General features: G+C 57.6%; 1 protein-coding gene across 1 annotated transcript in view; it reads right to left on the reverse strand.

Moving 5' to 3' along the window:
* The window catches only part of LOC138447896 (uncharacterized), an 879,976-nt gene that overhangs the window by 715,746 nt on the left and 143,927 nt on the right, over positions 1–20,303 (reverse strand). Inside the window, exon 2 of the mRNA XM_069604399.1 lies at positions 6–134. Within this exon, the coding sequence (XP_069460500.1) occupies positions 6–134 (129 nt within the window). The remainder of the gene's footprint in view (positions 1–5; positions 135–20,303) is intronic.

Genomic DNA, 20,303 nt, shown 5'->3' on the forward strand with positions numbered 1-20,303 from the left:
AGTACCTGGCAATGCGCCACCTCCAGGTTGTCGGCAAAACTGCTTGGCGGCATGTCGATAGAGCTTTCGGTGCTGTACAGGAGGTCGGGGTCATGTCCGTGAACCCGGCTAGATCTTCCGGGGGGCAGGAGGGACTACGAGAAAAAAGACATGACATGGGTTAAAATCCCTCCCAGGGCCAGAAAGTTCCTGCGCTGCAGAAACCCAAGTCTCCCAGGGCAGCAGCCAGTCCAGAGCCTGCCCCCTCGCCCTTTCCTGCTCCACAGCATGCCTAGTATGGGCTTTAAGAACTGCCTGCTCCACAGCACTTCCAGTCTAGGCTCCAAGAACTGCCTGCTCCACAGCGCTCCCAGACTGGGTTCCAAGAACTGCCTGCTCCACAGCACTCCCAGTCTAGGCTCCAAGAACTGCCTGCTCCACAGCACTCCCAGTCTGGGCTCAGAGAACTGCCTGCTCCACAGCACTCCTAGTCTGGGCTCAGAGAATGGCCTGCTCCACAGCACTCCTAGTCTGGGTTCAGAGAAGTGCCTGCTCCACAGGACTCCCAGTCTGCGCTCTATGAACTGCCTGCTCCACAGCATGCCTAGACTGGGCTCTAAGAACTGCCTGCTCCATAGCACTCCTAGACTGGGCTCAGAGAAGTGCCTACTCCACAGCACTCCTAGTCTGCGCTCTAAGAACTGCCTGCTCAACAGCACTCCCAGTCTGGGCTCTAAGAACTGCCTGCTCCACAGCACTCCCAGTCTGGGCTCAGAGAACTGCCTGCTCCACGGCACTCCTAGTCTGGGCTCAAAGAAGTGCCTACTCCACAGCATTCCTAGTCTGCGCTCTAAGAACTGCCTGCTCCACAGAACTCCCAGTCTGGGTTCAGATAAGTGCCTGCTCCACAGCACGCCTAGACTGAGCTCTAAGAACTGCCTGCTCAACAGCACTCCCAGTATGGGCTCTAAGAACTGCCTGCTCCACAGCACTCCCAGTCTGGGCTCAGAGAACTACCTGCTCCACAACACTCCCAGTCTGGGCTCAAAGAACTGCCTGCTCCACAACCCTCCCAGTCTGGGCTCAAAGAACTGCCTGCTCCACAGCACTCCTAGTCTGCGCTCTAAGAATTGTCTGCTCCACAGCACTCCCAGTCTGGACTCAGAGAACTGCCTGCTCCACAGCACTCCTAGTCTGGGCTCAAAGAACTGCCTGCTCCACAGCACTCCTAGTCTGCGCTCTAAGAATTGTCTGCTCCACAGCACTCCCAGTCTGGACTCAGAGAACTGCCTACTCCACAGCACTCCTAGTCCGCGTTCTAAGAACTGCTGGCTCCACAGCACTCATAGTCTGGGTTCAGAGAACTGCCTGCTCAACAGAACTCCCAGTCTGGGCTCAGAGAAGTGCCTGCTCCCCAGCACACCTAGACTGGGCTCTAAGAACTGCCGGCACCAGAGCACTCCCAGTCTGAGCTCAAAGAACTGCCTGCTCCACAGCACTCCTAGTCTGCGCTCTAAGAATTGTCTGCTCCACAGCACTCCCAGTCTGGACTCAGAGAACTGCCTACTCCACAGCACTCCTAGTCCGCGTTCTAAGAACTGCTGGCTCCACAGCACTCATAGTCTGGGTTCAGAGAACTGCCTGCTCCACAGAACTCCCAGTCTGGGCTCAGAGAAGTGCCTGCTCCCCAGCACACCTAGACCGGGCTCTAAAAACTGACGGCTCCAGAGCACTCCTAGACTGGGCTCTAAGAACTGCCTGCTCAACAGCATTCCCAGTATGGGCTCTAAGAACTGCCTGCTCCACAGCACTCCCAGTCTGGGCTCGGAGAACTGCCTGCTCCACAGCACTCCCAGTCTGGGCTCAGAGAACTGCCTGCTCCACAGCACTCCTAGTCTGGGCTCAGAGAACTGCCTGCTCCACAGCACTCCTAGTCCGTGCTCAAAGAAGGGCCTGCTCCACAGCACTCCTAGTCTGGGCTCAGAGAACTGAAAGATTAGATGCTTTCCATAAACCAGATACTTTATTAATCTGTACCGGGTTATGTTGTGTACTTCAAGATAATTATGCATTGAAGACTGTTTTAAGTTTTGACTTCACTATTTTTCTTTGTTTATAATATTGAATTATTCTATATGTAAGTTTTCATACTTGATTTTTTTGTTCTGTCTTAATACAAACTATGTATATTCACAGCCTCTGATGTGTGTGAGTTTCTTTTTCCCTTCTGGACAATTTCAAGGGCGACTAATTTAGGGATTTAGTCCATTAGTACAAGCATACAAGGTTCCCCAATACAATATATGTTTTGTTTCATTTATTGACAAAAATTGGTGTGAATCGTTGGAGTAGCAGTTCTACCTTCTCTTTGGTTTTGGGCTCAGAGAACTGCCTGCTCCACAGCCCTCCTAGTTTGGGCTCAGAGAAGAGCATGCCCCCGGGCACGCCTAGTCTGGGCCCTGAGAAGTGCCTGCTCCACACAACTCCTAGTCTGGGCTCAGAGAACTGCCTGCTCCACAGCACTCCCAGTCTGGGCTCAAAGAACTGCATGCTCCACAGCACTCCTAGTCTGGGCACAGAGAACTGCCTGCAACACAGCACTCCTAGTCTGGGCTCAAAGAAGAGCCTGCTCCACAGCACTCCCAGTCTGGGCTCAAAGAACTGTGTGCTCCACAGCACACCTAGTCTGGGCTCAGAGTACAGCCTTCTCCACAGCACTCCTAGTCTGGGCTCAAAGAAGGGACTGCTCCACAGCACTCCTAGTCTGGCCTCAGGAAAGTGCCTGCTCCACAGCACTCATAGTCTGGGCTCAGAGAACGGCCTGCTCCACAGCACTCTCAATCCGGGCTCAAAGAACTGGCTGCTTCACAGCACTCCTAGTCTGGGTTCAAAGAAGTGCCTATCCCACAGCACTCCTAGTCTGGGCTCAAAGAAGTCCCTGCTCCACAGCACTCCTAGTCTGGGCTCAGAGAACTGCCTTCTCCACCGCAGTCCTAGTCTGGGCTCAGAGAACTGCCTGCTCCAAAGCACTCCTAGTCTGGGTTCTGAGAACTGACTGCTCCACAGCACTCCTAGGCTGCTCTCTAAGAGCTGCCTGCTCCACAGCACTCCTAGTCTGGTCTCAGAGAACTGCCTGCAACACAGCACTCTTAGTCTAGGCTCATAGAACTGCCTGCTCCACAGCACTCCTAGTCTGGGCCCTAAGAACTGCCTGCTCCACAGCACTCCTAGTCTGGGCTCTGAGTACTGCCTGCTCCACAGCATTCGTAGTCTGGGCTCTAAGAAGTGCCGGCTCCATAGCACTCCCAGTCTGGGCTCAGAGAACTGTCAGCTCCACAGCACTCCTAGTCTGGGCTCAGAGAAGGGCCTGCTCCACAGCACTCCTAGTCTGGGCTCAGAAAACTGCCCGCTCCATGGAACTCCTTGTCTTGGCTCAAAGAACAGCCTTCTCCACAGCACTCCTAGTCTTGGCTCAAAGAAAGGACTGCTCCACAGAACTCCTAGTCTGGGCCATGAGTACGGCTTGCTCCACAGCACTCCTTGCCTGGGCCCTGAGAACTTCCTGCTCCACAGCCCTCCTAGTCTGGGCTCAAAGAACTGCCTGCTCTATAGCACTCCCAGCCTGGCCTCAGCGAACTGCCTGCTCCACAGAACTCCTAGTCTGGGCGCAGAGAAGTGTCTGCTCCACAACAATCCTAGTCTCGGCTCAGAGGACTGCCTGCTCCACAGCACTCCTAGTCTGGCCTCAGAGAACTGCCTGCTCCACAGCACTCCTATTCTGGGCTCAAAGAAGTGCCTGCTCCACAGCCCTCCTAGTCAGGGCTCAGAGAACTGCCGGCTCCACAGCACTCCTAGCCTGGGCTCAGAGAACTGCCGGCTCCACAGCACTCCTAATCTGGGCTCTGAGAACTGCCTGCTCCACAGCATTCCCAGTCTGGTTCCAGAGAAGGGCCTGCTCCACAGCACTCCTAGTCTGGGCTCTAAGAAGTGCTGGCTCCACAGCACTCCTAGTCTGGGCTCAGAGAACTGCCTGCTCCACAGCACTCCTAGTCTGGGCTCAGATAACTGCCAGCTCCACAGCACTCCTAGTCTGGGCTCAGAGAAGTGCCTGCTCCACAGCACTCCCAGTCTGGGCTCAGAGATTGCCCACTCCACAGCACTCCTAGTCTGGGCTCTGAGAACTGCCTGCTCCACAGCACTCCCAGTCTGGGCTCAGAGAAGGGCCTGCTCCACAGCACTCCCAGTCTGGGCTCAGAGAAGTGCCTGCTCCACGGCACTCCTAGTCTGGGCTCAGAGAAGTGCCTGCTCCACAGCACTCCCAGTCTGGGCTCAGAGAAGGGCCTGCTCCACAGCACTCCCAGTCTGGGCTCAGAGAAGTGCCTGCTCCACGGCACTCCTAGTCTGGGCTCAGAGAAGTGCCTGCTCCACAGCACTCCCAGTCTGGGCTCAGAGAAGGGCCTGCTCCCCAGCACGCCTAGTCTGGGCTCAGAGGACTGCCTGCTCCACAGCACTCCTAGTCTGGGCTCAGAGTACAGCCTTCTCCACAGCACTCCTAGTCTGGGCTCAAAGAAGGGACTGCTCCACAGCACTCCTAGTCTGGGCTATGAGAACAGCCAGCTCCACAGCACTCCTAGTCTGGCCTCAGGAAACTGCCTGCTCCACCGCACTCTCAATCCGGGCTCAAAGAACTGCCTGCTTCACAGCACTCCTAGTCTGGGTTCAAAGAAGTGCCTATCCCACAGCACTCCTAGTCTGGGCTCAAAGAAGTCCCTGCTCCACAGCACTCCTAGTCTGGGCTCAGAGAACTGCCTTCTCCACCGCAGTCTTAGTCTGGGCTCAGAGAACTGCCTGCTCCAAAGCACTCCTAGTCTGGGTTCTGAGAACTGACTGCTCCACAGCACTCCTAGGCTACTCTCTAAGAGCTGCCTGCTCCACAGCACTCCTAGTCTGGGCTCAGAGAACTGCCTGCAACACAGCACTCTTAGTCTAGGCTCATAGAACTGCCTGCTCCATAGCAATCCTAGTCTAGGCTCAGAGAAGAGCCTGCGCCACAGCACTCCCAGTCTGGGCTCAGAGAAGGGCCTGCTCCACAGCACTCCCAGTCTGGGCTCAGAGAAGGGCCTGCTCCACAGCACTCCCAATCTGGGCTCAAAGAAGTGCCTGCAGCACACTACTCCTAGCTGGGCTCAGAGAACTGCCTGCTCCACAACACTCCTAGTCTGGGCTCAGAGAACTGCCTGCTCCACATCGGCTCCTAGTCTTGGCTTAGAGAACTGCCGGCTCCACAGCACTCCTAGTCTGCGCTCAGAGAACTGCCTGCTCCACAGCACAACTAGTCTGGGCTCAAAGAAGTGCCTGCTCCACAGCACTCCTAGTCTGGGCTCTGAGTACTGCCTGCTCCACAGCACTCCCAGTCTGGGCCCTGAGAACTGCCTGCACCACAGCCCTCCCAGTCTGGGCTCAGAGAAGGGCCTACTCCACAACACTTCTAGTCTGGGCTCAGAGAAGTGCCTGCTCCACAACACTCCTAGTCTGGGCTCAGAGGACCGCCTGCTCCACAGCACTCCTAGTCTGGCCTCAGAGAACTGCCTGCTCCGGAGCACTCCTAGTCTGGGCTCAAAGAAGTGGCTGCTCTACAGCACTCCTAGTCTGGACTCAGAGAACTGCCTGCTCCACAGCACTCCTAGCCTGGGCTCAGAGAACTGCCCGCTCCACAGCACTCCTAGTCTGGGCTCTGAGAACTACCTGCTCTACAGCATTCCTAGTCCGGTCCAGAGAAGGACCTGCTCCACAGCACTCCTAGTCTGGGCTCTAAGAAGTGCTGGCTCCACAGCACTCCTAGTCTGGGCTCAGAGAACTGCCTGCTCCACAGCACTCCTAGTCTAGGCTCATATAACTGCCAGCTCCACAGCACTCCTAGTGTGCGCTCAGAGAAGTGCCTACTCCACAGCACTCCCAGTCTGGGCTCAGAGAAGTGCCCACTCCACAGCACTCCTAGTCTGGGCTCTGAGAACTGCCTGCTCCACAGCACTCCCAGTCTGGGCTCAGAGAAGTGCCTGCTCCACAGCACTACTAGTCTGGGCTCAGACAAGGGCCTGCTCCACGGCACTCCCAGTCTGGGCTCAAAGAAGTGCCGGCTGCACAACACTCCTAGTCTGGGCTCTGAGAACTGCCTGCTCCAAAGCACTCCCAGTCTGGGCTCAGAGAAATGCCTGCTCCACGGCACTCCTAGTCTGGGCTAAGAAAACTGCCCGCTCCACAGCACTCCTAGTCTGGGCTCAGAGAACTGCTTGCTCCACAGCACTCCTAGTCTGGGCTCAGAGAAGTGCCTACTCCACAGCACTCCATGTCTGGGCTCAAAGAACTGCCTGCTCCACAGCACACTTAGTCTGTGCTTAGAGACCTCCCTGCTCCACAGCACTCCTAGTCTGGGCTCATAGAACTGTCTACTCCACAGCACTCCTAGTCTGGGCTCAAAGAAGTGCCTGCTCCATAGCACCCCTAGTCTGGGCACAGAGAACAGCCTGCTCCACCGCACTCCTAGTATTGGTTCAGAGAAGTGCCTGCTCCACAACACTCCTAGTCTGGGCTCAAAGAAGTGCCTGCTCCACAGCACTCCTAGTCTGGGCTCAGAGAAGTGCCTGCTCCACAGCACTCCTAGTCTGGGCTCAGAGAAGTGCCTGCTCCACAGCACTCCCAGTCTAGGCTCAGAGAAGAGCCTGCTCCACAGCACTCCTAGTCTGGGCTCAGAAAAGGGCCTGTTCAACAGCACTCCTAGTCTGGGCTCAGTGAACTGCCTGCTCCACAACACTCCTAGTCTGGGCTCAGAGAACCGCCTGCTCCATAGCACTCCCAGTTTGGGCTCAGAGAACTGCCTGCTCCACAGTACTCCTAGTCTGGGCTCAGAGAACCTCCTGCTCCACATCACTCCTAGTCTGGGCTCAGAGAACTGCCGGCTCCACAGCACTCCTAGTCTGGGCTCAGAGAACTGCCTGCTCCACAGCACAACTAGTCTGGGCTCAAAGAAGTGCCTGCTCCACAGCACTTCCAGTCTGGGCCCTGAGAACTGCCTGCACCACAGCACTCCCAGTCTGGGCTCAGAGAGCTGACTGCTCCACAGAACTCCTAGGCTGGGCTCCGAGAAGGGCCTGCTCCTCAACACTCCTAGTCTGGGCTCAGGGAAGTGCCTGCTCCACAGCACTCCTAGTCTGGGCTCAGAGGACTGCCTGCTCCACAGCACTCCTAGTCTGGGCTCAGAGAACTGCCTGCTCCACAGCACTTCTAGTCTGGGCTCAGAGGACTGCCTGCTCCACAGCACTCCTAGTCTGGGCTCAAAGAAGTGCCTGTTCCACGGCACTCCTAGTATGGGCTCAGAGAACTGCCTGCTTCAGAGCACTCTTAGACTGCGCTCAGAGAACTGCCGGCTCCACAGCACTCCTGGTCTGGGCTCTGAGAACTGCCTGCTCCACAGCACTCCCAGTATGGGCTCAGAGAAGGGCCACCTGCACAGCACTCCTAGTCTGGGCTCTAAGAAGTGCCGGCTCCACAGCACTTCTAGTCTGGGATCAGAGAAATGCCTGTTCCACAGCACTCCTGGTCTGGGCTCAGAGAACTGCCAGCTCCACAGCACTCCTAGTCTGGGCTCAGAGAACGGCCTGCTCCACAACACTCCTAGTCTGGGATCAGAGAAGTGCCTGCTCCACAGCATTCCTAGTCTGGGCTCAGAGAACTGCCTGCTCCACAACACTCCTAGTCTGGGCTCAGAGGACTGCCTGCTCCACAGCACTCCTAGTCTGGGCTCAGAGAACTGCCTGCTCCACAGCACTCCTAGTCTGGGCTCAAAGAAGTGCCTGCTCCACAGCCCTCCTAGTCTGGGCTCAGAGAACTGCCTGCTCCACAGCACTCCTAGCCTGGGCTCAGAGAACTGCCGGCTCCACAGCACTCCTAGTCTGGGCTCTAAGAACTTCCTGCTCCATAGCACTCCCAGTCTGGTCCCAGAGAAGGGCCTGCTCCACAGCTTCCTAGTCTGGGCTCTAAGAAGTGCTGGCTCCACAGCACTCCTAGTCTGGGCTCAGAGAAGTGCCTGCTCCACAGCACTCCCAGTCTTAGCTCAGAGAAGTGCCCGCTCCTCAGCACTCCTAGTCTGGGCTCTAAGAAGTGCCTGCTCCACAGCACTCCCAGTCTGGGCTCAGAGAAGTGCCTGCTCCACAGCAGTCCTAGTCTGGGCTCAGACAAGGGCCTGCTCCACAACACTCCTAGTCTGGATTCAGAGAAGTGCCTGCTCCACGCACTCCTAGTCTGGGCTCAGAAAACTGCCTGCTCCATAGCAGTCCTAGTCTGAGCTCAGAGAAGTGCCTGCTCCACAGCAATCCTAGTCTGGGCTCACAGAACTGCCTGATCCAAAGCACTCCTAGTCTGGGCTCAGAGAAGTGCCTGCTCCACAGCACTCCTAGTCTGGGATCAAAGAAGTGCCTGCTCCATAGCACTCCTAGTCTGGGCACAGAGAACGTCCTGCTCCACCGCACTCCTAGTCTGGGTTCAGAGAAGTGCCTGCTCCACAGCACTCCTAGACTGGGCTCAGAGAATTACCTGCTCCACAGCACTCCTAGTCTGGGCTCAGAGAACTGCCTGCTCCACAACACTCCTAGTCTGGGCTCAGAGAAGGGCCTGCTCCACAGCACTCCCAGTCTGGGCTCAGAGAAGGGCCTGCTCCACAGCACTCCTAGTCTGGACTCAGAGAAGTGCCTGCTCCACAGCACTCCCAGTCTGGGCTCAGAGAAAGGCCTGCTCCACAGCACTCCCAGTCTGGGCTCAGAGAAGGGCCTGCTCCACAGCACTCCCAGTCTGGGCTCAGAGAAGGGCCTGCTCCACAGCACTCCTAGTCTGGGCTCAGAGAACTGCCTGCTCCACAACACTCCTAGTCTGGGCTCAGAGAACTGCCTGCTCCACAGCACTCCCAGTTTGGTCTCAGAGAACTGCCTGCTCCACAGTACTCCTAGTCTGGGCTCAGAGAACTGCCTGCTCCACATCACTCCTAGTCTTGGCTCAGAGAACTGCCGGCTCCACAGCACTCCTAGTCTGGGCTCAGAGAACTGCCTGCTCCACAGCACAACTAGTCTGGGCTCAAAGAAGTGCCTGCTCCACAGCACTTCCAGTCTGGGCCCTGAGAACTGCCTGCACCACAGCACTCCCAGTCTGGGCTCAGAGAGCTGACTGCTCCACAGAACTCCTAGGCTGGGCTCCGAGAAGGGCCTGCTCCTCAACACTCCTAGTCTGGGCTCAGGGAAGTGCCTGCTCCACAGCACTCCTAGTCTGGGCTCAGAGGACTGCCTGCTCCACAGCACTCCTAGTCTGGGCTCAGAGAACTGCCTGCTCCACAGCACTTCTAGTCTGGGCTCAGAGGACTGCCTGCTCCACAGCACTCCTAGTCTGGGCTCAAAGAAGTGCCTGTTCCACGGCACTCCTAGTATGGGCTCAGTGAACTGCCTGCTCCACAACACTCCTAGTCTGGGCTCAGAGAACCGCCTGCTCCATAGCACTCCCAGTTTGGGCTCAGAGAACTGCCTGCTCCACAGTACTCCTAGTCTGGGCTCAGAGAACTGCCTGCTCCACATCACTCCTAGTCTGGGCTCAGAGAACTGCCGGCTCCACAGCACTCCTAGTCTGGGCTCAGAGAACTGCCTGCTCCACAGCACAACTAGTCTGGGCTCAAAGAAGTGCCTGCTCCACAGCACTTCCAGTCTGGGCCCTGAGAACTGCCTGCACCACAGCACTCCCAGTCTGGGCTCAGAGAGCTGACTGCTCCACAGAACTCCTAGGCTGGGCTCCGAGAAGGGCCTGCTCCTCAACACTCCTAGTCTGGGCTCAGGGAAGTGCCTGCTCCACAGCACTCCTAGTCTGGGCTCAGAGGACTGCCTGCTCCACAGCACTCCTAGTCTGGGCTCAGAGAACTGCCTGCTCCACAGCACTTCTAGTCTGGGCTCAGAGGACTGCCGGCTCCACAGCACTCCTGGTCTGGGCTCTGAGAACTGCCTGCTCCACAGCACTCCCAGTATGGGCTCAGAGAAGGGCCACCTGCACAGCACTCCTAGTCTGGGCTCTAAGAAGTGCCGGCTCCACAGCACTTCTAGTCTGGGATCAGAGAAATGCCTGTTCCACAGCACTCCTGGTCTGGGCTCAGAGAACTGCCAGCTCCACAGCACTCCTAGTCTGGGCTCAGAGAACGGCCTGCTCCACAACACTCCTAGTCTGGGATCAGAGAAGTGCCTGCTCCACAGCATTCCTAGTCTGGGCTCAGAGAACTGCCTGCTCCACAACACTCCTAGTCTGGGCTCAGAGGACTGCCTGCTCCACAGCACTCCTAGTCTGGGCTCAGAGAACTGCCTGCTCCACAGCACTCCTAGTCTGGGCTCAAAGAAGTGCCTGCTCCACAGCCCTCCTAGTCTGGGCTCAGAGAACTGCCTGCTCCACAGCACTCCTAGCCTGGGCTCAGAGAACTGCCGGCTCCACAGCACTCCTAGTCTGGGCTCTAAGAACTTCCTGCTCCATAGCACTCCCAGTCTGGTCCCAGAGAAGGGCCTGCTCCACAGCTTCCTAGTCTGGGCTCTAAGAAGTGCTGGCTCCACAGCACTCCTAGTCTGGGCTCAGAGAAGTGCCTGCTCCACAGCACTCCCAGTCTTAGCTCAGAGAAGTGCCCGCTCCTCAGCACTCCTAGTCTGGGCTCTAAGAAGTGCCTGCTCCACAGCACTCCCAGTCTGGGCTCAGAGAAGTGCCTGCTCCACAGCAGTCCTAGTCTGGGCTCAGACAAGGGCCTGCTCCACAACACTCCTAGTCTGGATTCAGAGAAGTGCCTGCTCCACGCACTCCTAGTCTGGGCTCAGAAAACTGCCTGCTCCATAGCAGTCCTAGTCTGAGCTCAGAGAAGTGCCTGCTCCACAGCAATCCTAGTCTGGGCTCACAGAACTGCCTGATCCAAAGCACTCCTAGTCTGGGCTCAGAGAAGTGCCTGCTCCACAGCACTCCTAGTCTGGGATCAAAGAAGTGCCTGCTCCATAGCACTCCTAGTCTGGGCACAGAGAACGTCCTGCTCCACCGCACTCCTAGTCTGGGTTCAGAGAAGTGCCTGCTCCACAGCACTCCTAGACTGGGCTCAGAGAATTACCTGCTCCACAGCACTCCTAGTCTGGGCTCAGAGAACTGCCTGCTCCACAACACTCCTAGTCTGGGCTCAGAGAAGGGCCTGCTCCACAGCACTCCCAGTCTGGGCTCAGAGAAGGGCCTGCTCCACAGCACTCCTAGTCTGGACTCAGAGAAGTGCCTGCTCCACAGCACTCCCAGTCTGGGCTCAGAGAAAGGCCTGCTCCACAGCACTCCCAGTCTGGGCTCAGAGAAGGGCCTGCTCCACAGCACTCCCAGTCTGGGCTCAGAGAAGGGCCTGCTCCACAGCACTCCTAGTCTGGGCTCAGAGAACTGCCTGCTCCACAGCACTCCCAGTTTGGTCTCAGAGAACTGCCTGCTCCACAGTACTCCTAGTCTGGGCTCAGAGAACTGCCTGCTCCACATCACTCCTAGTCTTGGCTCAGAGAACTGCCGGCTCCACAGCACTCCTAGTCTGGGCTCAGAGAACTGCCTGCTCCACAGCACAACTAGTCTGGGCTCAAAGAAGTGCCTGCTCCACAGCACTCCTAGTCTGGGCTCTGAGTACTGCCTGCTCCACAGCACTCCCAGACTGGGCCCTGAGAACTGCCTGCACCACAGCACTTCCAGTCTGGGCTCAGAGAGCTGACTGCTCCACAGAACTCCTAGTCTGGGCGCAGAGAAGGGCCTGCTCCACAACACTCCTAGTCTGGTCTCAGAGAAGTGCCTGCTCCACACCACTCCTAGTCTGGGCTCAGAGAAGTGCCTGCTCCACAACACTCCTAGTCTGGGCTCACTGCCTGCTCCACTGCACTCCTAGTCTGGGCTCGAAGAACTGCCTGCTCCACAGCACTCATTGCCTGGGCTCAGAGAACTGCCGGCTCCACAGCAATCCTAATCTAGGCTCTAAGAACTGCCTGCTCAACAGCACTCCCAGTCTGGTCCCAGAGAAGTGCCTGCTCCACAGCACTCCCAGTCTGAGCTCAGAGAAGTGCCCGCTCCTCAGCACTACTAGTCTGGGCTCAGAGAAGTGCCTGCTCCACACCACTCCTAGTCTGGGCTCAGAGAAGTGCCTGCTCCACAACACTCCTAGTCTGGCTCAGAGGACTGCCTGCTCCACAGCCTCCTAGTCTGGGCGCTAAGAAGTGATGGCTCCACAGCACTCCTAGTCTGGGCTCAGAGAACTGCCTGCTCCACAGCACTCCTAGTCTGGGCTCAGATAACTGCCAGCTCCACAGCACTCCTAGTCTGGGCTCAGATAACTGCCAGCTCCACAGCACTCCTAGTCTGGGCTCAGAGAAGTTCCTGCTCCACAGCACTCCCAGTCTGAGCTCAGAGAAGTGCCCGCTCCTCAGCACTCCTAGTCTGGGCTCGGAGAACTGCCTGCTCCACATCACTCCTAGTCTGGGCTCAGAGAACCGCCTGCTCCACAGCACTCCCAGTTTGGGCTCAGAGAACTGCCTGCTCCACATCACTCCTAGTCTGGGCTCAGAGAACTGCCGGCTCCACAGCACTCCTAGTCTGGGCTCAGAGAACTGCCTGCTCCACAGCACAACTAGTCTGGGCTCAAAGAAGTGCCTGCTCCACAGCACTCCCAGTCTGGGCCCTGAGAACTGCCTGCACCACAGCACCCCCAGTCTGGGCTCAGAGAGCTGACTGCTCCACAGAACTCCTAGGCTGGGCTCCGAGAAGGGCCTGCTCCTCAACACTCCTAGTCTGGGCTTAGGGAAGTGCCTGCTCCACAGCACTCCTAGTCTGGGCTCAGAGGACTGCCTGCTCCACAGCACTCCTAGTCTGGGCTCAAAGAAGTGCCTGATCCACAGCACTCCTAGTATGGGCTCAGAGAACTGCCTGCTTCACAGCACTCCTAGTCTGGGCTCAGAGAACTGCCTGCTCCACAGCACTCCCAGTATGGGCTCAGAAAAGGCCCACCTGCACAGCAATCCTAGTCTGGGCTCTAAGAAGTGCCGGCTCCACAGCACTTCTAGTCTGGGATCAGAGAAATGCCTGTTCCACAGCACCCCTAGTCTGGGCTCAGAGAACGGCCTGCTCCACAACACTCCTAGTCTGGGCTCAGAGAAGTGACTGCTCCACAGCATTCCTAGTCTGGGCTCAGAGAACTGCCTACTCCACAACACTCCTAGTCTGGGCTCAGAGGACTGCCTGCTCCACAGCACTCCTAGTCTGGGCTCAAAGAAGTGCCTGCTCCACAGCCCTCCTAGTCTGGGCTCTGAGAACTGCCTGCTCCACAGCACTCCTAGCCTGGTCTCAGAGAACTGCCGGCTCCACAGCACTCCTAGTCTGGGCTCTAAGAACTTCCTGCTCCATAGCACTCCCAGTCTGGTCCCAGAGAAGGGCCTGCTCCACAGCTTCCTAGTCTGGGCTCTAAGAAGTGCTGGCTCCACAGCACTCCTAGTCTGGGCTCAGAGAAGTGCCTGCTCCACAGCACTCCCAGTCTGAGCTCAGAGAAGTGCCCGCTCCCCAGCACTCCTAGTCTGGGCTCTCAGAACTGCCTGCTCCACAGCACTCCCAGTCTGGGCTGAGAGAAGTGCCTGCTCGACAGCACTCCTAGTCTGGGCTCAGACAAGGGCCTGCTCCACGGCACTCCCAGTGTGGGCTCAGAGAAGTGCCCGCTGCACAACACTCCTAGTCTGGGTTCAGAGAAGTGCCTGCTCCACACCACTCCTAGTCTGGGCTCAGAGAAGTGCCTGCTCCACAGCACTCCCAGTGTGGGCTCAGAGAAGTGCCCGCTGCACAACACTCCTAGTCTGGGTTCAGAGAAGTGCCTGCTCCACACCACTCCTAGTCTGGGCTCAGAGAAGTGCCTGCTCCACAACACTCCTAGTCTGGCTCAGAGGACTGCCTGCTCCACAGCCTCCTAGTCTGGGTTCTAAGAAGTGATGGCTCCACAGCACTCCCAGTCTGGGCTCAGAGAACTGCCTGCTCCGCAGCACTCCTAGTCTGGGCTCAGATAACTGCCAGCTCCACAGCACTCCTAGTCTGGGCTCAGATAACTGCCAGCTCCACAGCACTCCTAGTCTGGGCTCAGATAACTGCCAGCTCCACAGCACTCCTAGTCTGGGCTCAGAGAAGTTCCTGCTCCACAGCACTCCCAGTCTGAGCTCAGAGAAGTGCCCGCTCCTCAGCACTCCTAGTCTGGGCTCTCAGAACTGCCTGCTCCACAGCACTCCCAGTCTGGGCTCAAAGAAGTGCCTGCTCCACAGCACTCCTAGTCTGGGCTCAGACAAGGGCCTGCTCCACAGCACTCCTAGTTTGGGCTCAGAGAACTGCCTGCTCCACAGTACTCCTAGTCTGGGCTCAGAGAACTGCCTGCTCCACATCACTCCTATTCTGGGCTCAGAGAACCGCCTGCTCCACAGCACTCCCAGTTTGGGCTCTGAGAACTGCCTGCTCCACAGTACTCCTAGTCTGGACTCAGAGAACTGCCTGCTCCACATCACTCCTAGTCTGGGCTCAGAGAACTGCCGGCTCCACAGCACTCCTAGTCTGGGCTCAGAGAACTGCCTGCTCCACAGCACAACTAGTCTGGGCTCAAAGAAGTGCCTGCTCCACAGCACTCCCAGTCTGGGCCCTGAGAACTGCCTGCACCACAGCACCCCCAGTCTGGGCTCAGAGAGCTGACTGCTCCACAGAACTCCTAGGCTGGGCTCCGAGAAGGGCCTGCTCTTCAACACTCCTAGTCTGGGTTTAGGGAAGTGCCTGCTCCACAGCACTCCTAGTCTGGGCTCAGAGGACTGCCTGCTCCACAGCACTCCTAGTCTGGGCTCAAAGAAGTGCCTGTTCCACAGCACTCCTAGTATGGGCTCAGAGAACTGCCTGCTTCACAGCACTCCTAGTCTGGGCTCAGAGAACTGCCTGCTCCACAGCACTCCCAGTATGGGCTCAGAAAAGGGCCACCTGCACAGCACTCCTAGTCTGGGCTCTAAGAAGTGCCGGCTCCACAGCACTTCTAATCTGGGATCAGAGAAATGCCTGTTCCACAGCACTCCTGGTCTGGGCTCAGAGAACTGCCAGCTCCACAGCACTCCTAGTCTGGGCTCAGAGAACGGCCTGCTCCACAACACTCCTAGTCTGGGCTCAGAGAAGTGCCTGCTCCACAGCATTCCTAGTCTAGGCTCATAGAACTGCCTGCTCCACAGCGCTCCTAGTCTGGGCTCAGACAAGGGCCTGCTCCACAGCACTCCTAGTTTGGGCTCAGAGAACTGCCTGCTCCACAGTACTCCTAGTCTGGGCTCAGAGAACTGCCTGCTCCACATCACTCCTATTCTGGGCTCAGAGAACCGCCTGCTCCACAGCACTCCCAGTTTGGGCTCTGAGAACTGCCTGCTCCACAGTACTCCTAGTCTGGACTCAGAGAACTGCCTGCTCCACATCACTCCTAGTCTGGGCTCAGAGAACTGCCGGCTCCACAGCACTCCTAGTCTGGGCTCAGAGAACTGCCTGCTCCACAGCACAACTAGTCTGGGCTCAAAGAAGTGCCTGCTCCACAGCACTCCCAGTCTGGGCCATGAGAACTGCCTGCACCACAGCACCCCCAGTCTGGGCTCAGAGAGCTGACTGCTCCACAGAACTCCTAGGCTGGGCTCCGAGAAGGGCCTGCTCTTCAACACTCCTAGTCTGGGCTTAGGGAAGTGCCTGCTCCACAGCACTCCTAGTCTGGGCTCAGAGGACTGCCTGCTCCACAGCACTCCTAGTCTGGGCTCAAAGAAGTGCCTGTTCCACAGCACTCCTAGTATGGGCTCAGAGAACTGCCTGCTTCACAGCACTCCTAGTCTGGGCTCAGAGAACTGCCTGCTCCACAGCACTCCCAGTATGGGCTCAGAAAAGGGCCACCTGCACAGCACTCCTAGTCTGGGCTCTAAGAAGTGCCGGCTCCACAGCACTTCTAATCTGGGATCAGAGAAATGCCTGTTCCACAGCACTCCTGGTCTGGGCTCAGAGAACTGCCAGCTCCACAGCACTCCTAGTCTGGGCTCAGAGAACGGCCTGCTCCACAACACTCCTAGTCTGGGCTCAGAGAAGTGCCTGCTCCACAGCATTCCTAGTCTAGGCTCATAGAACTGCCTGCTCCACAGCACTCCTAGTCTGGGCCCTAAGAACTGCCTGCTCCACAGCACTCCTAGTCTGGGCTCTGAGTACTGCCTGCTCCACAGCATTCGTAGTCTGGGCTCTAAGAAGTGCCGGCTCCATAGCACTCCCAGTCTGGGCTCAGAGAACTGTCAGCTCCACAGCACTCCTAGTCTGGGCTCAGAGAAGGGCCTGCTCCACAGCACTCCTAGTCTGGGCTCAGAAAACTGCCCGCTCCATGGAACTCCTTGTCTTGGCTCAAAGAACAGCCTTCTCCACAGCACTCCTAGTCTTGGCTCAAAGAAAGGACTGCTCCACAGAACTCCTAGTCTGGGCCATGAGTACGGCTTGCTCCACAGCACTCCTTGCCTGGGCCCTGAGAACTTCCTGCTCCACAGCCCTCCTAGTCTGGGCTCAAAGAACTGCCTGCTCTATAGCACTCCCAGCCTGGCCTCAGCGAACTGCCTGCTCCACAGAACTCCTAGTCTGGGCGCAGAGAAGTGCCTGCTCCACAACAATCCTAGTCTCGGCTCAGAGGACTGCCTGCTCCACAGCACTCCTAGTCTGGCCTCAGAGAACTGCCTGCTCCACAGCACTCCTATTCTGGGCTCAAAGAAGTGCCTGCTCCACAGCCCTCCTAGTCAGGGCTCAGAGAACTGCCGGCTCCACAGCACTCCTAGCCTGGGCTCAGAGAACTGCCGGCTCCACAGCACTCCTAATCTGGGCTCTGAGAACTGCCTGCTCCACAGCATTCCCAGTCTGGTTCCAGAGAAGGGCCTGCTCCACAGCACTCCTAGTCTGGGCTCTAAGAAGTGCTGGCTCCACAGCACTCCTAGTCTGGGCTCAGAGAACTGCCTGCTCCACAGCACTCCTAGTCTGGGCTCAGATAACTGCCAGCTCCACAGCACTCCTAGTCTGGGCTCAGAGAAGTGCCTGCTCCACAGCACTCCCAGTCTGGGCTCAGAGATTGCCCACTCCACAGCACTCCTAGTCTGGGCTCTGAGAACTGCCTGCTCCACAGCACTCCCAGTCTGGGCTCAGAGAAGGGCCTGCTCCACAGCACTCCCAGTCTGGGCTCAGAGAAGTGCCTGCTCCACGGCACTCTAGTCTGGGCTCAGAGAAGTGCCTGCTCCACAGCACTCCCAGTCTGGGCTCAGAGAAGGGCCTGCTCCACAGCACTCCCAGTCTGGGCTCAGAGAAGTGCCTGCTCCACGGCACTCCTAGTCTGGGCTCAGAGAAGTGCCTGCTCCACAGCACTCCCAGTCTGGGCTCAGAGAAGGGCCTGCTCCCCAGCACGCCTAGTCTGGGCTCAGAGGACTGCCTGCTCCACAGCACTCCTAGTCTGGGCTCAGAGTACAGCCTTCTCCACAGCACTCCTAGTCTGGGCTCAAAGAAGGGACTGCTCCACAGCACTCCTAGTCTGGGCTATGAGAACAGCCAGCTCCACAGCACTCCTAGTCTGGCCTCAGGAAACTGCCTGCTCCACCACACTCTCAATCCGGGCTCAAAGAACTGCCTGCTTCACAGCACTCCTAGTCTGGGTTCAAAGAAGTGCCTATCCCACAGCACTCCTAGTCTGGGCTCAAAGAAGTCCCTGCTCCACAGCACTCCTAGTCTGGGATCAGAGAACTGCCTTCTCCACCGCAGTCCTAGTCTGGGCTCAGAGAACTGCCTGCTCCAAAGCACTCCTAGTCTGGGGTCTGAGAACTGACTGCTCCACAGCACTCCTAGGCTACTCTCTAAGAGCTGCCTGCTCCACAGCACTCCTAGTCTGGGCTCAGAGAACTGCCTGCAACACAGCACTCTTAGTCTAGGCTCATAGAACTGCCTGCTCCATAGCAATCCTAGTCTAGGCTCAGAGAAGAGCCTGCGCCACAGCACTCCCAGTCTGGGCTCAGAGAAGGGCCTGCTCCACAGCACTCCCAGTCTGGGCTCAGAGAAGGGCCTGCTCCACAGCACTCCCAATCTGGGCTCAAAGAAGTGCCTGCAGCACACTACTCCTAGCTGGGCTCAGAGAACTGCCTGCTCCACAACACTCCTAGTCTGGGCTCAGAGAAATGCCTGTTCCACAGAACTCCCAGTTTGGGCTCAGAGAACTGCCTGCTCCACATTACTCCTAGTCTGGGCTCAGAGAACTGCCTGCTCCACATCGGCTCCTAGTCTTGGCTTAGAGAACTGCCGGCTCCACAGCACTCCTAGTCTGCGCTCAGAGAACTGCCTGCTCCACAGCACAACTAGTCTGGGCTCAAAGAAGTGCCTGCTCCACAGCACTCCTAGTCTGGGCTCTGAGTACTGCCTGCTCCACAGCACTCCCAGTCTGGGCCCTGAGAACTGCCTGCACCACAGCCCTCCCAGTCTGGGCTCAGAGAAGGGCCTACTCCACAACACTTCTAGTCTGGGCTCAGAGAAGTGCCTGCTCCACAACACTCCTAGTCTGGGCTCAGAGGACCGCCTGCTCCACAGCACTCCTAGTCTGGCCTCAGAGAACTGCCTGCTCCAGAGCACTCCTAGTCTGGGCTCAAAGAAGTGGCTGCTCTACAGCACTCCTAGTCTGGACTCAGAGAACTGCCTGCTCCACAGCACTCCTAGCCTGGGCTCAGAGAACTGCCCGCTCCACAGCACTCCTAGTCTGGGCTCTGAGAACTACCTGCTCTACAGCATTCCTAGTCCGGTCCAGAGAAGGACCTGCTCCACAGCACTCCTAGTCTGGGCTCTAAGAAGTGCTGGCTCCACAGCACTCCTAGTCTGGGCTCAGAGAACTGCCTGCTCCACAGCACTCCTAGTCTGGGCTCATATAACTGCCAGCTCCACAGCACTCCTAGTGTGCGCTCAGAGAAGTGCCTACTCCACAGCACTCCCAGTCTGGGCTCAGAGAAGTGCCCACTCCACAGCACTCCTAGTCTGGGCTCTGAGAACTGCCTGCTCCACAGCACTCCCAGTCTGGGCTCTAAGAAGTGCTGGCTCCACAGCACTCCTAGTCTGGGCTCAGAGAACTGCCTGCTCCACAGCACTCCTAGTCTGGGCTCAGATAACTGCCAGCTCCACAGCACTCCTAGTCTGGGCTCAGAGAAGTGCCTGCTCCACAGCACTCCCAGTCTGGGCTCAGAGATTGCCCACTCCACAGCACTCCTAGTCTGGGCTCTGAGAACTGCCTGCTCCACAGCACTCCCAGTCTGGGCTCAGAGAAGGGCCTGCTCCACAGCACTCCCAGTCTGGGCTCAGAGAACTGCCTGCTCCACGGCACTCTAGTCTGGGCTCAGAGAAGTGCCTGCTCCACAGCACTCCCAGTCTGGGCTCAGAGAAGGGCCTGCTCCACAGCACTCCCAGTCTGGGCTCAGAGAAGTGCCTGCTCCACGGCACTCCTAGTCTGGGCTCAGAGAAGTGCCTGCTCCACAGCACTCCCAGTCTGGGCTCAGAGAAGGGCCTGCTCCCCAGCACGCCTAGTCTGGGCTCAGAGGACTGCCTGCTCCACAGCACTCCTAGTCTGGGCTCAGAGTACAGCCTTCTCCACAGCACTCCTAGTCTGGGCTCAAAGAAGGGACTGCTCCACAGCACTCCTAGTCTGGGCTATGAGAACAGCCAGCTCCACAGCACTCCTAGTCTGGCCTCAGGAAACTGCCTGCTCCACCACACTCTCAATCCGGGCTCAAAGAACTGCCTGCTTCACAGCACTCCTAGTCTGGGTTCAAAGAAGTGCCTATCCCACAGCACTCCTAGTCTGGGCTCAAAGAAGTCCCTGCTCCACAGCACTCCTAGTCTGGGCTCAGAGAACTGCCTTCTCCACCGCAGTCCTAGTCTGGGCTCAGAGAACTGCCTGCTCCAAAGCACTCCTAGTCTGGGTTCTGAGAACTGACTGCTCCACAGCACTCCTAGGCTACTCTCTAAGAGCTGCCTGCTCCACAGCACTCCTAGTCTGGGCTCAGAGAACTGCCTGCAACACAGCACTCTTAGTCTAGGCTCATAGAACTGCCTGCTCCATAGCAATCCTAGTCTAGGCTCAGAGAAGAGCCTGCGCCACAGCACTCCCAGTCTGGGCTCAGAGAAGGGCCTGCTCCACAGCACTCCCAGTCTGGGCTCAGAGAAGGGCCTGCTCCACAGCA

The sequence above is a fragment of the Ambystoma mexicanum genome, chromosome 3q, assembly GCF_040938575.1.
Source record: "Ambystoma mexicanum isolate Mex_15411 chromosome 3q, UKY_AmexF1_1, whole genome shotgun sequence".
In the NCBI taxonomy this organism is placed as follows: domain Eukaryota; kingdom Metazoa; phylum Chordata; class Amphibia; order Caudata; family Ambystomatidae; genus Ambystoma; species Ambystoma mexicanum.